The 14,529-nt window shown below is 50.8% G+C and overlaps 1 protein-coding gene across 1 annotated transcript; it reads left to right on the forward strand.

Moving 5' to 3' along the window:
- The first annotated feature begins 394 nt into the window (after nt 1-394).
- On the forward strand, nt 395-9,348 carry CHMP6 (charged multivesicular body protein 6). The gene is made up of 8 exons (XM_084646765.1): nt 395-526; nt 2,061-2,170; nt 5,237-5,324; nt 5,953-6,039; nt 6,137-6,202; nt 6,497-6,577; nt 7,336-7,390; nt 9,029-9,348. Exons 1-8 carry the CDS (start codon nt 464-466, stop codon nt 9,079-9,081), a joined length of 603 nt encoding a protein of 200 aa, XP_084502891.1. The 5' UTR covers nt 395-463; the 3' UTR covers nt 9,082-9,348.
- The last annotated feature ends 5,181 nt before the right edge of the window (nt 9,349-14,529 follow it).

Consider the following 14,529-nt stretch of genomic DNA (forward strand, 5'->3'; position numbering starts at 1 on the left):
CTGCCTGTCTCCTCTCTGCAGCCCCCCCCCGGGACACCCCATCCCTCCTCTGCCCCTCTCCTCTCTGCAACCCCCCGGGGACACCCCGTCCTCCTAACCCCCCCAATCCCTCCTCTGCCCCTCTCCTCTCTGCAGCCCCCCAGGGACACCCCATCCCTCCTCTGCCCCTCTCCTCTCTGCAGCCCCCCAGGGACACCCCGTCCCCCTGACAACCCCATCCCTCCTCTGCCCCTCTCCTCTCTACAGCCCCCCGGGGACACCCCGTCCCCCTGACCCCCCCATCCCTCCTCTGCCCCTCTCCTCTCTGCAGCCCCCCCCCGGGACGGACACACACACCCCCCCTATCCCGCCTCTCTCCGGCCCCCTCCCGCGCTCTGCCCGGCAGCCCCTCCCCCCCGCCTTTCGCTTTTAGCCGGGCCGGGCCCTGCGCGGCCGCCGTAGCCGGGGAGCGGCCGCCCGGGCCATGGGGAACCTGCTGGGCCGCAAGCGGCGGAGCCGGGTCACGGAGCAGGACAGGGCCGTGCTGGTGAGGGGCCGGCTCGCGCTTCCCGCCGCCCGGGGCGGTGCCTGGCCGGCGGCGGGTCCCTGCGCTGGGCCGGGGCCGAACTGGCGCCGCTTGTCTCCGCTTCGGGCCCGCGGCTGCAGCGACCAGCCTGGGCCCCCGGGCCCCCCCAGTACAGCCCCCGGGCCGGCCCCCCCCCAAATACAGCCCCCGGGGGGGGGCGCCGGGCCGGCCCCCCCCCCCAAATACAGCCCCCGGGGGGGGGCGCCGGGCCGGCCCCCCCCACCAAATACAGCCCCCGGGGGGGGGGCGCCGGGCCGGCCCCCCCCACCAAATACAGCCCCCGGGGGGGGGGGGCGCCGGGCCGGCCCCCCCCACCAAATACAGCCCCCGGGGGGGGGGGCGCCGGGCCGGCCCCCCCCCACCAAATACAGCCCCCGGGGGGGGGGGCGCCGGGCCGGCCCCCCCCCACCAAATACAGCCCCCGGGGGGGGGGGCGCCGGGCCGGCCCCCCCCCACCAAATGCAGCCCCCGGGGGGGGGGGGCGCCGGGCCGGCCCCCCCCCACCAAATGCGGCCCCCGGGGGGGGGCGCCGGGCCGGCCCCCCCCCACCAAATGCGGCCCCCGGGGGGGGGGCGCCGGGCTGGCCCCCCCCCACCAAATGCAGCCCCCGGGGGGGGGCGCCGGGCCCCCCCCCGTACACCCTCCCTGGGGGGTGCCAGGCCGGGCCCCCCAAATACACCCCCTGGGGGATGCTGGACCCCCAATACACCCCCCTGCGGGGGCACCAGGTGGGGTCCCCCCCAATACACCCCCTCCGGGGGGGCGCCGGCCCAGGCCCCCAGCCTGCAAATACCCCCCCCCCCGGGGTCTGCGGTGGGGCGCCAGGCCGGGCACACCCACACAGTTAATTGCACAGTCAGGGCCTTAGCATTGGCGTATGATCACCAAGGTTAGGTGTGATTCTCCGTCTTTATCCACCCACACCTCGTTCTGCTTGGATCAAGATGGTGCATTGTATGCTGGGTCCTGAGTCCTTCAGGGACTATTAAATGCATGTGTATAGCTGCTCTTTTCTGTTTTCCCTGCCACATGTACAGTATGTACCTCTCCGGGAAACTCTTCCAGGTCACACTGAGGACATCCGTGCATCTGTCTGGCTGTCCTGGGACGTCCCTGTAGCACTTACTTTTTGTAAAATTCCAGAAGAAAGTTGTTTCCGACGGCTGCCAAGGGGGTAAAACCCCCCCCAAAGCTCTGTAGGTGTTTCTGTCTTGGGAGCCGCTGATGCGAGCATTTTTCTTTTTGAGGAGCGTGACATCCCAAAGCAAGGAGGAGACAACAGTTTGAGGGTTAACTTTTGGCATGTAACCACTTTAGCTGCTTGCTATGCTGTTGTCTTCTAGGAACTAGCCACTGAAGTGATTAGAAAATCAGGACCTATCTGGACAGATGGAATGGATGGCAGGTGTGCCTGACCCGGACTGTTAAACAGCAGTTGTACAGTTAAGCTTCCATGGCTTGTCTTTTAACTGTTTTTATTCCTCTTCTCCATTAGCAACTGAAACAGCAGCGGGATAAACTGAAGCAGTATCAGAAACGGATAACTCTGAATCTGGAACGAGAGAGAGCTGTCGCCCGGCAGCTGCTGAGAAATGGCAAGAAAGAGTAAGTGAGGTCCTGCAGCTTCTGATCAGTGGCAGAATGTGAAGGCCGGAGATGGCAGAGAAGACAGCGTCCTTGCAATACAAAAGGATCTGTGTTGTTTCAAACATCTGGAGTAAAGTTAGCAGGAAATGTTATTGAAACAGGATGTAAATGAGTTCAGGGGATACGTACGTAGGGCTTCTTTCTGTAGAAGGAGTAAGGTTAAAAAGTAGGATTCAGAGTGAACCTGTGTGCTGAGCTTGGAAGGCCTTTGCCTGAGTCTTTCAATGAGGGTTTGAAAAACTAGACTGTGGTCATATTCTTCAATATACAGCTGCCATCTGCTAATGCTATAATTTGATTTGTGTGGGTGCTTCTTGGGTGCACCAGTCCCTGCTAGGACCTGTAGTTCCCATGGGTTGCAGTAGTGGGTTCCTTTATCTACAAATTACATGGGTTCTGCACACTCCAGACATGTTAACAACACAGTCCAGGGTTGGGCAAAATTGGGCATCCCTGATCAGAAATACCTCTTTTCACTGAGCTTTACTGCTGGCGTGCTCTGCAGAGGAAAATTCTTAACCAAAACATGGGCTGGAATAGATTTCATGGCAATCTCTCTGTCCTTTAAGAAACAAAGCTTTTTATTTTACTGACAAGATTACAAAATTAATTCTTTGGCTTAAATCCTCCAATTTATGCAAAAAATCAATTTGGGAAGCATGGCTCAGCTTGTGTTTAATTATAAAGCCACAACACTTATCTGGGTTCATCTGCCTGTGGAGAGAATTCCAGGCAGACTTTGGAGAGCAGAATCTGTACTCCGGACAGAAGAAATTGGTGCCTTTGGATTTTGGTCCCAATTAGAACTTCCTAACTTCCATATCCATATCAACAGTGCCAAGTCACTGCAGAGAGCTATCACCCAGTTTAAACTGATATTGTCACCTTAAATTTGCCCTTTAGATTTAAATTTTATAAAGACAATCTTTTATAAAAGCTGACGTCAGTAGAAATATGAACACAATTAAAAAAAAATCCAGTGGAAATGATATTTTGATAGTGCGTAGCTCAATGGGGCCTTGACCTGAGTTCTCTGGTTGCTACTATAATACAAATAAACAGTCCTCTGCAGTTTTTGAAACCCATAAATTGCAGTACTAAGACCCTGAAAGCAAAACTATCTTAATTATTTTCTTTGTCCAAGCTGGGAGAAATGCTAAAAATAAACAGAGCACAATTACAGGTTTCAGAGTAGCAGCCGTGTTAGTCTGTATTCGCAAAAAGAAAAGGAGACTTGTGGCACCTTAGAGACTAACAAATTTTTTTGAGCGTAAGCTTTCGTGAGCTACAGCATCCGATGAAGTGAGCTGTAGTTCACGAAAGCTTATGCTCAAATAAATTGGTTAGTCTCTAAGGTGCCACAAGTCTCCTTTTCTTCTTAGAGCACAATTAGTGACTTGAGAATAGTTTTTGAGAATCCTTTCACTGTTAATGATCAGAGGTATTATGGATAACTGGTAAAGGAACTGGCATGTAGCATGCATATTTTATTTATTTATTTTTATATATATAATTGTATGTGTTGTGATATCATTCAAAGGCTACAGTCAGGATCAGAGCCCAGTTGGGGAGGCGGGTGGTAATCTCCCAAAGAGTGTGCAACCCAATCTAATGTGCTGTTTAGTTAACAATGTCCTTTTGAGTTGTACGTTAGAATAGCAATACGCGCTTCTCTGTGCTTTTCTCTGTGCATTCTGCTTTTCTGATTAGTCCGTTGGCCATTAGGCTCACATCTTACGATGCTTCCTCCCAGCCCTCAAGTGTGTTAGAATTCCCAGAAATGCTTAGTAAATCTGCATGCTTAATAATAACATAGCTATGCACAAAGTACAAGTCTAACTGATCACTGAACACTCCCTAACAGAGCTGATACTCTTCCCATGGTGGCACTGTCTGGAATTTGTTGGTCCCGTATCATTAGGCATAATAACAAACCAAAGAGACATTCTCCAGGGCAAAATACATTTGAAGAGGTCTGCATGGCTTCCAGTGGTGACCTGAAATGCTGTTTTTTCTGTCCTTCCATTGCTCAGACCCCCAGCCCTTTCCCCTGTGCCTTTCTCCCACTGTGGCTGTCGCTGGTCTGCCAGCTGGGCACCATCTGCTCCTGCCACTCGCTTTCTCTCCAGTGTTTCCTGCCTTGGATTTGGTAAATCTTTGGCATTAAAATGTTTTTTTGGAGTGAAAGTGAAAAGCAGTCTGTCCCAGCAGAAGCCTTGTGAAGAAGCTAAAGTTGTCATGGGATGGGAAGGGCCCAGCAGGCCTGGCTGTTGCCTTCAGTCCTGATCAATAACTAATACTTTCTATCCACCCCTCCCCTGAAAAGATCTGTGGTCACGTATAAATTCCTGTTAATCTGTTTGAGGGGGTTTCCTTACCTACTCCAGGCCCAAATAAGCATTGGCCTCATGTGGTCTGGCCCCAAGGCTGCCCATAACCCAGAAGAGGTCATCCATTGTTGGTTAGTGTCTGCTCCTGGAAGCCCATCTCAGTACTGGAGAGTGACCGGCTGACAGCGAGCACCGCTGCTGAGCTGCACACTTGAAGACAGCTACATTCTTGTTGTCTAGATACAGATTTGGCGTGACCCATGTTAACCCTCTGTAAGCTGCACAGTGCTCTTCCCCATTAGTGAAAGACATGGACGTCAGAGCACGCAACAATTTGAGTAAATGCTGGAAACTTTATACCATATTTAGTTATGTTTTTTGGCTCTGCAGATGGCTAACCATTAATTCTAATTCACCATTAGGTTTTCTCCCCAGTCTAATGCTATGGAATTCCCACAGTTCAGAACTATCTATTGGTTACTGGCTTAATCTGTTCTTAAAAGAAATCTCTTGACTGTAAATGTTTGACTCATCTGCCTCTTTTTATCACCATCTTGCTGATGGGAGTTGTTCCACCATTGCACTTGACGTGTACATTTTAGAAGAACACCTCATAAAAACTGTAATGTAGCATTGTTGTGATCTTTTTAGGCTCACTTGTTTGAGTTTTCTTTCTGCTCTTTTATTCATTCAGAAAAGCCAAGTTATTGCTAAAGAAGAAGCGCTACCAAGAGCAGCTGCTAGATAAAACAGAAAACCAAATCAGCAACCTGGAACGCATGGTATGCAAGAATCAATGAATCCCAGGGAATGGCTTATTTTGCGCAGCTGTTTAGGATGCATGTCCCTTTTGCCTGTGTGTAATTACAGCTAACTGCGTGAACACGAATGGCACTTAATGCTCGGCTGGTAGTACAAACATTTCATAGGACTGGCTACACCATGATTATCTCCTAACCTAGTTATGAACTAGGTCCAGTTTGTAATGTAGACTGGGCCTTAACCCTGTGTCTCATCAGTATGTAAAGCCTTGGTCGAGTGCAGCAGTGGAAGCCTCCCCTCCGTTTTAGAGAAACCATTTCTAGACGTGGGTGGAGTTCAGCTTCAGGGCCAGTTTAGCCTTAGGCCTCTGCTTAAGACTGCCAACAAGGGAGCCAGCTACTGCCCACTTCAGTGGTGGTCTCGATGCAGCCACCTGAGCGAAGGCATTCATTGTGCATGGGCGCTGGAACAGCAATCAGGTGGCTACTGCTTCTCATTATTACTGACATGGGGCAGATTTGGACCAATAACCACTAAGTAAAAGGCTCCATATTCCAGCTGCCTGAGCCTTCCAGTCTGTTTCTGTACTGCCCATTGATGGGGCTCTGACTGCTCTTGACTCAGCTGTGACTCATGTTCTTACTCTAGGTCCAGGATATTGAATTCACCCAGATTGAAATGAAGGTGATTGAAGGCCTGAAAATTGGCAATGAATGTCTGAATAAAATGCATGAGGTAAGGGTGACCCAGAGAGCTCTGGGTGAGGCAGAGTTGTGGGTTTTCACATCTGTTCTGCAGCCCTTATATGCGGATTTTGGCTTTCTCCTCCCAGGTCATGTCAATAGAAGAAGTGGAAAGAATAATAGATGAAACCCAAGATGCTGTGGAATATCAAAGGGTACGTATAGAGCACATATGCGGTCCTGAGCAGAGATGACCAATCATGCAGTGTTTTTGTGATGTGGACTATGCTCCAGGCTGCCAGCTAGGCTGAGATCTACCAAAACTCATTTCATAGGTGACCAAATTAGGGTTTGAATTTAGGCCTCCCGCAGCAAAAAGCCAGAGCAATAACTGTCTGTGGTGTGGGGTCCCCTTATCACATGCACTGTTGTGTGTGTGTGTGGTGCTGTAAGCAGCAGAGCTGTCATGCTGTGGTGTTCATTGGCACATCCGTCTCTCTCCTGCACAGCAAATCGATGCAATGCTAGCTGGCAGCTTCACGGAAGAAGATGAAGATGCCATTTTAGAAGAATTAAATGCCATTACTCAGGTAAGCCTTAATTTCATGCTCTAGTAATTACTTTTACCTCACATTTCCAAGTGGTAATCTTTCATCAGGGAAGGGGTTGTTTCCCCTGTAGAGATGGTAGTTGATTTAATTCTGCTGGATAGCCTAATTATAGCTGTATGTGTTTGTTCTATGGGTCATCTGAGAAGCCAGGCAGATGCTCTGTACTTGGGAGACACTTAGACCACTTGGAATGTTTTTAAGGGTTGTTTTTGTTTACACTGTTATTACAGACAGTAGTCTTGTGGATTGGGGCACTGCCTTCACTGGATGACTGTCCCACTTTACTTGACTAAGACCTTGACTGTTCCAGACTGGGTTCGCTGTCTCACTTTCACTTCTGTTCTCGACCCCTCCACCCTTCATGGAGTGTATGGCTGCTCCAAACTCCAGTCTTGAGGTTGTCTGGTTTTACCACCGGAAACCTTCAATCCAGTGGGGTTGTGGTGGTGGGACTCTGCAGCTGGCCCTGCCAGGGGGAAGCTCATGGCTAATCTGGGCTCATAATAAACATCAGTTTACAAAGCCAGGCCATGCCCTGGTCCACTGGACAGCACTAAAACTAGCAACTCGAAGCAGCGGCATCTCCTGCAGATCTGGGGGAAGATGCCTTTTTGCATGCAGAAGCACCTGTTTGTATAGTTTCCAAACCAGCTCAGTGCAGAAGCCTGAAAGGAGCTCTGTGCTAACACAGTGGCATGTGGGGTGAGTGAGACGTGACATGTTTAATGTGCTTGCAGGAACAGCTCGAGCTCCCTGAAGTTCCCGCTGAGCCACTCCCAGAAAAGATCCCAGGTAGAGTCTGTTTATTTGATCGTACGACTTCTGCTTCTCCTGAGTCTTCTCGGGGGTCTAACGGCAACTTGGGACCCTTCTTGTTTGCGGTGAATGTAGCGTTTCTGAATGTGAGCGGCTGAACGGTGCCTGGTGCAGTGTGGGCTTGGGCTGTGCAAGCTTCTTCTGACAAATGTAGCTTACCCTGGACCTTCAGCACCCCCATGGCTCAGTCTCAGTCCAGCCTCTCATGTTGTTCAGCCACTGTGTCTCGTAATCTGTGTAGTGGTCTTGCACTCCTACCCTCTGTTAAACCAGGCCATCCCAAGTGACGTTTCTCACCTGCAGGGAGGCTTCCTGGCCCAGCAGCAATGCATAACACTTGTTAGCGTACTAAGCTCACCCCTAGAGAACTTATTGCGTTTCTCTCCCAGAATGTGGGTCAGGCTTGGGATTCTGTAATACCAGAAACGGCTGGGATCCCTCCCAGCTCGGCTGCTATCACAGGGTGCTGCTGCTAGGGGGGATCCAGTGCCTATCCAATTGCTTCTCTTTTTAGGGTCATAAACTAGGCCCATCGCTGTCTCATGAGCACCGCGTCTCTCAGAACGCTAGGACCCAAGGGGCATGGTGATGGTTCTTGTCTCCAGAAGGGGCCCGTGTGCTGGCTCACCCCTGATCCAGTGCAGGACACTGCACTGTAGGGGTTGTGTAGATAGCACACACAGCTGATGAGCCAAAAATAGGCCAGAATGCAAGGGTAGGTGAACTATGACACTCCTGGGCCTTAGCCTGGCTTTGGGGAGGAAGGAGTTAAAATCCAGCCCCAGAGAAATGGGGCTCTGCCCTTGCTTCAAGGGAACCCTGCACTGGGGGTGAATGGGCTGGACTCGCGCTGGGTTTGTGGAGCTGAGTCTCCCACGGATAACAGAGCGTTGAGAGGTTTCAGAGTAACAGCCATGTTAGTCTGTATTCGCAAAAAGAAAAGGAGTACTTGTGGCACCTTAGAGACTAACCAATTTATTTGATAATAAATTATTAATAAATAATAAATAAATTGGTTAGTCTCTAAGGTGCCACAAGTACTCCTTTTCTTTTAGAGCGTTGAGAGACTCGCTGTAAGAGAGGAATCCAGCCTCCTGATTGTAGGAACCAGGAGCAGTAAAAGCCGCAGGAGGTCTGGTTTTGGCTATGACAACTGGACAGTGAACAGGAGTCAGTCAGTCCATGCTGTCAATCGATAGCAGGCTGGCCACACCTTCACGTGAGCTCTGCTTGTAGAGGGCCCGCTCAGTCCCTGTGAGGATGCAGGCTGTCATAACACAGAGATGAGGGAGATCTTGTCTAGCCAGTGCCCCTGCAGGAAACTGCTTGCTTTGACCTTACGTTGTATGATGCAGTGCACTGGTCTTTCCTTCTCAGGTGTCTAGATTGTAGCTGTTACTTGTTAAGATTGTATTTTAACTGCTTGAGCAGCATGTGGGGCAGAGGGAGAAGCTGGATAAATAGAATTACTCTTGCTGTATCGTTCAGTAGATTTCCCAGGTGCTGCTGGAATGCTCCTTGCCTTGCAGAGAAATGAGAGACGAGTCCTGTTTCTCTCACAGGACTTGACTCTATTTTCTCTTATTCTGAACTGAGTTTCTCTTTCTTCCACAGAAGCATCACCTGTCAAGATCAGGGCCAAGCCAGAACTGGTGGCAGCATCTTAATTCCACTCCTGGGGATAACCCCAAATAACTTCCATCATGGACAGTTTGGAATCCCAGCATGCCCTGGGGACAGGAAACACCACAGTAGCATCCCAGCTGCGCTGGGCGAATGTGCTGGAGTGAGGTTTCCTGCACAGGGCAGGGAATCTCAGCAGATTATCGCTCTTGTATCAAGATTATTTTCTAGTGCTTTCTTTTTGTAATTTAAACTCACTCAGCTGCGCTGTCTCTGGATTAAACAGTGACTTTAAAATTTCCAAAGCCAAATGCTTTCTACAGGCTGCTTTCAATTGCAAATCTGCCTGTGCAACCAGTGCTGCCATCACTGATCTGTTAGAAGCCCCTGTGCTGGTCTGGGAACACTGGAGTGTTAAAAATGGTTTTCGTAGTCCCTATGTTACACTGCACTGCTAGGAACCCATCAGACCTTCCCTCTGGCTGTGATCCTGTGTCCCTCTGATCTTCCTCCTCTGGCTGGGGCTCCACTGTCTAAATCAGACTGTCTGGCTTGGCACTGGGATCTGAGAGCTCGCTCTAAGGGTATGGGCAGCATGCAGCCAAGTTGAGCCCAGGCATCACTTCTGACCTCCTGCAGGCAGTGACGTTGTGGGTAGCAACAGCCTCTCATGCTGAAGGAGAAGCCTTTAGGGGCGAGGAAACAAGTTTTACTGCTTCAAATCTCTTGCTGCTCAAGCACCCTTGAGTGAGGTACGGCGAAGCTGTTATGACATTGGGTCCGGCACAAAAGTGGGTGTGGTGGGGCTGCCAGCAGAGAACGTCCTCCCATTGCATCTCATTTTAAAACTTGCTTACGTGGGAGGCCAGCGCTCTTCTGAGCTGGGATCTCTGTGTTTGCGACAGGGCAATTGGCCTAATTTACAGTAGGCCGCAGCAGCACTTGTGAGAGAAAAGTTGCTCTGCAGTGAGATGGAAAAGGCCAAGTCTTCTGCCAGGCCATGTGTCCGAATGTGTCCTGTTCAGATCTCACACCGTTGCTCATTTGTTTGTGAAAACCTCTGGTGCTAGGTGTCATTGAGCAGAACATACGTTCTGGGAATCTGATGAGCCTCTTAAAACTAGAATAGGGACTCGCTGGCTTAAGATACTGCTCGAAAGCTGTCCCCTGACTGCTCTTGTCCCCAGCAGAGGTGGACTCATCTTTGAAACGTGCAGATCGATTGAAATGGCTTCTGCTTTCAGTTATCAGCACTCCCCATTCTGTGTCACGTATGTGTGTCGGGGTGTGTGGAAAGTGTGAGCGGGTACAAACAGGTGATTGATTCTATACATGGGAACGAAGTGTGTGGTTTCTTAAATTATCACCACAAAGATCCTGTGTACTTTAATGTTCCACCTTTGGAAACAGAAGTGAAATGTGTGATTTCACTGAGCTGCAGAGGACAGCTCTGCACTTCCCCATGGTGCGGAAGGATACAGGACGGGGTGGCTGATGAATCAGACAGAAACATGAGGCTCAGGTTGCAAAGCCTGAATGGTGCTTACTCTTGGTCCTGAACTGACCTTGTGTTCACAGAAACTTTGTCCCTGGGCTGGTAGCTTGCATCTGGGTTTATCTGTCCTTGGAAACCAGTTTGCTCTGCTGGATGTCTGCAACCTTGGCTTGTCAGCCTGAGCAATGCCTGCCTGCCAGCCAACAATGCTTGGCATGCTGTCCCTTTCTTGAAGACACACCCTTCAATTGACCCTCTCTGCAATGGGGCACTGAGATGGAAGATAGCTAGAGAGCCCTTTGGGTGCTGCTAGGTGAATGCTTCTGGGGGAATATGCGGCTTGGTGCTAGACAATAAATATTTCCAGGGGCTGTGCCGCTTCCCAGTAGCAAAGGGTCAACAACAAAAGTACTCCTTTAAAATCCTGTTTTCCCTGATTCGGGGTGTGTGGAACTCCAGGGGCTGGGCTTTGAGCTGTCTCACTCCTGCAAGAGATGGAAGAGTCCTCAAGGTGGCAGGCCCCTTGGAACTTGATATTTCCAGGCTTTTAGTAGTGGATCCCTATTTGTGTTTTCCAGCAAAGCCAAGGCACAAATTGGTGAGGGATCTCGCAGCACCCTCACAGCAGCTGGAGCCCTCCAGGGGACTCTGCTTTTCGTGGTGAAAGTGGCACTGCTGTTCAGTGTCATTTAACCTCAATCTTTCTGGAACCAACTGATCAGGGCTAAAATGTTCCCCTTTCTGTCTGTGTGTGTGTCATCTTAGTCCTCTTTGGGGCCACCATGGAACTGGCCCTTAAGCCCGGCTTTGACAGGCAAGAGCTAAAGTGGGTGAGTCAGCTCTTTATTCCCCCACCCGCCCCATTTATTTTAAAAATAGACCTTTTTGCTGCCAGTTCAAGCCTTTGAATGTCATGCAGTATGCATGTTTTCAGGGTTGTTGTCATCGTGTTGGTCCCAGGATATGAGAGAGACAAGATGGGTATGGGAATCTCTTACTGGACCAATTTCTGGTGGTGAGAGAGATGGTTTTGAGCCAGACAGTGCTCTTCTTAAGGTCTGAGAGCGGTGCTCAGAGTGTCACAGCTAAGTCCAAGGTGGAAGAGATGGTTTAGCATAAGCAGTTAACACATGTTGTGAGAGACCATTCCTATTACAGCAAAGGTGTTAACAGGCCAGGTCACTTCGAATGGTCTCTTACAAGAGGTTTAGCATAAGCAGTTATCTGTTCCACTTGACATTTAGCTGTGATACTCGGAGAACCTTTCCCAGACCTGAGGAAGAGCTCAGTGTAAGCTTGAAAGAGTCTCTCTCACCACCAGAAGCTGGTCCAATAAAACAGTGGTTCCCTTTTTTCATTTGGGGACCCCTAAAATTTTTGAATGGAGGTGCAGACCCCTTTGGCAGTCTATTGTCTGTATGTATAGTTAAATTCTGTTCAGTCAGTTTTCAGTCTGTCTTTTGCAGACCCCTTAGACGTTGCCATGGCCCCGCAAGGGGTCCGCAGAGCACAGGTTGAGACCTACTGCACTAAAAGACCCTCACGCACCTTGTCGCTGCAATATGCACGTTCTCCACCAGAGGGAGCTCTGTCCTCACAGGCTCAGGTGTTTAACCTTTCTTTTGAAGAACACGTTCTGTATGTACCATTTAATCCCCCACTCGTGCCCTCTGTTGGCTCTCTGATTTCACCCTCGCTGGCTCATTCTGGCAAATCGGAGTAGCTGCTGCACCGTGGCAATGGAGAAGAGCGCAAGGCCTTTCCTACGGGTGCAGTGCTTTGCCCCTTCAGTACTGTGAGCACACCGTCAGGCCGAGGTATTGCTTATCACCGTGTCAGAGGAGAGATGGAAACATGCTTCTGCTCTGACTCTGGGCTTTCGTGAATGTCTGCGAACAAAGGCAGTGCCAGCCAGGCTTAGGGGGATTCGCACTCCTGAAGTGTCAGGTGTCCTGAAGTGGCAGGCAGGGACATAAATGTTCTGCTGTCTGCTGCGGTCTCTTGCTCATCACCCTTTTTTGGGTTCAGATCGCAGACAGGCAGTTGGGTTAGCACTGAAGGGGTTAATGCAGCATGCTGCATTCATCAAGGCAGTGAAATGACCACTTACTGAACTGCCAGCCGTTTCCTGTTTTAATCCGTGTACCCAACAGATTGTGCAGCATGTTTCCTTGAGAGGAAAAGCCAGGAGGGGTGTGTGGCCTCTGTGGTGTGTTATAACAATAAAGCCTTTCTAATGGTGTCACCAGTTCAGCTTCTGTGATCAGATTGTCATGATAAATGTGTTTTGAGTGACTGAGGGGGGCTTTCCATCTCCCACACAACCCTCTTCCCGGGGGAGAGCTGGGAAAGGAATGGCCAGAATCTGCACTCCTGTAGCATAGAGTAACCCCAGCTGGGTGGATCTTAGGAGCAGAATTTTTGTTAACAAATTACAGTAACATTGCCAAGACTGCTCTGTGGCTTGGGTGCAAACTGCAGCCAGGTAAAATAGGGGGAGAGAGAGCTGGGAGCGTGTGGATGTGGGGATCTGTGTATACTAAACCGTAGCGGCTACTGGCAGCTAGAATGAAGGCTGAGAAGGGCAAATCTGGTGTAAACCTGTTGCTTCAGCCAGCTGTGCCTGTCTTCACCTCCTGTAGGGTATCTAAAGCCAGAGGGGAGGCGCTGGGCTGAGAGCTGCTCTAAGAGTAAAACAGCCTCCCGTGTCCCTAGGTGAGTCGGAGTCTGGTGAAGGCGGAGAGGTGTGTGGAGGTGCCTGGTCTGCAACTGAGGTGATTCCAACATGGCTGAATGGGTGTGGGGTGAAAGTTCCCTCTTCCATGGTTCCAGTTTTGCCATGAAAACGAGCTCTTTGTAAGGGGCCCTCGATAAGAATTAACAAGCTAAGAAACAAATGGGCCAAGCCCTGCAGCTTGGGCTGCTGGAAGGGTGAGCTGCCAGGTTAGTTCAGACTTTCGTTAATAGCAGTGGGGCTGGGTGGGGCCTGGCTGGACTGCAGCGTGGTTATCACGTTTCCTACTTGGCCACTTGCTCAGAGGATTTTCCTGGGCCTCCCTCACTGGTGTTCCTGAAACAGTGAAGAAGGTTGTAGCCAGTAGCAGCTCCACTGCTTTGAACAGATGTTCATTGCCTTGTAATGCGGTGTCTCTAAAACCAGGCACATGCCCTACACCCCCGCCCCTTGGAGGGATAGAGAGCACAGCACAAACCACACACTGGGGCACGGTGGACTGGGCTAATGGGATGCAGCACATCAGGCTCGATGCGATTCTCCTCCCTGTCTGGGGTGGTTTGGGAGTTGCACCCACTGCACTGACTGAACCAAGAGGCTGGGGCTGGGGGATCCTAGGTGCCTCCTCCAGCTGGGCCCTGGCCCAGGGCATCATGTGCAGTGCTCTGCCCTGGCTTCTGCCTTTCTCTGCCCAAGAGGATCAAACACCCAGAGGCCCTGGCTGCTCTTGACCCCCAGCTGGAATGGCTTTTCCTGTGACTATTTGTCCAGCCGTGCAATAGTGGGGGATATGGATTTGGATCCATTCCTGCTGGATTTTACTTGGCCGGATATTTCATTCAAGCATCTTCCCTCCTCAAAGAAATTCATTGAAGAACCAGTGCTTGTCACTAATGAAATCCCTGTTCAACCAAGCAGCCTCATGCTGCTCCCTCTGTCTCTAGCACCCACACAAAGCATCCCCAGAGACTTCCCCACTCCCCGTGCTGTTCCCCTCCCCTGCACCACAGCCCTGGCAGCTTCACTGCACGGGATGTTTGATGAGTCTTTCCCACTCGGGACGCTGTACAGCAGAGTTAGTGCAAAGGTTTGTGACGACCAAAAGACTGTGGTTTTAAAGATGCCCATCACAAGGCAAGAGGACGGTGGGAGTGACTTGCAACCCCGTAACCTGTGATGGGCTCTGTGTAGTTTGAAAGCTTGTCTCTTTCCCCAACAGAGGTGGGTCTAATAACTGATCTTACCTGACCCATCTTGTCTCCC

The sequence above is a fragment of the Lepidochelys olivacea genome (assembly GCF_965140295.1).
Source record: "Lepidochelys olivacea isolate rLepOli2 genome assembly, chromosome: 14".
Classification (NCBI taxonomy): Eukaryota; Metazoa; Chordata; order Testudines; family Cheloniidae; genus Lepidochelys; species Lepidochelys olivacea.

What these genes read in the sequence shown, in the direction of transcription:
- CHMP6 (XM_084646765.1), top strand. Translation starts at nt 464, where the DNA reads ATGGGGAACCTGCTGGGCCGCAAGCGGCGGAGCCGGGTCACGGAGCAG. An exon ending in CTGAGAAATGGCAAGAAAGA is followed by an intron (nt 2,171 to 5,236) that starts GTAAGTGAGGTC and finishes TTATTCATTCAG; the next exon opens with AAAAGCCAAGTTATTGCTAA. An exon ending in GTCTGAATAAAATGCATGAG is followed by an intron (nt 6,040 to 6,136) that starts GTAAGGGTGACC and finishes TTCTCCTCCCAG; the next exon opens with GTCATGTCAATAGAAGAAGT.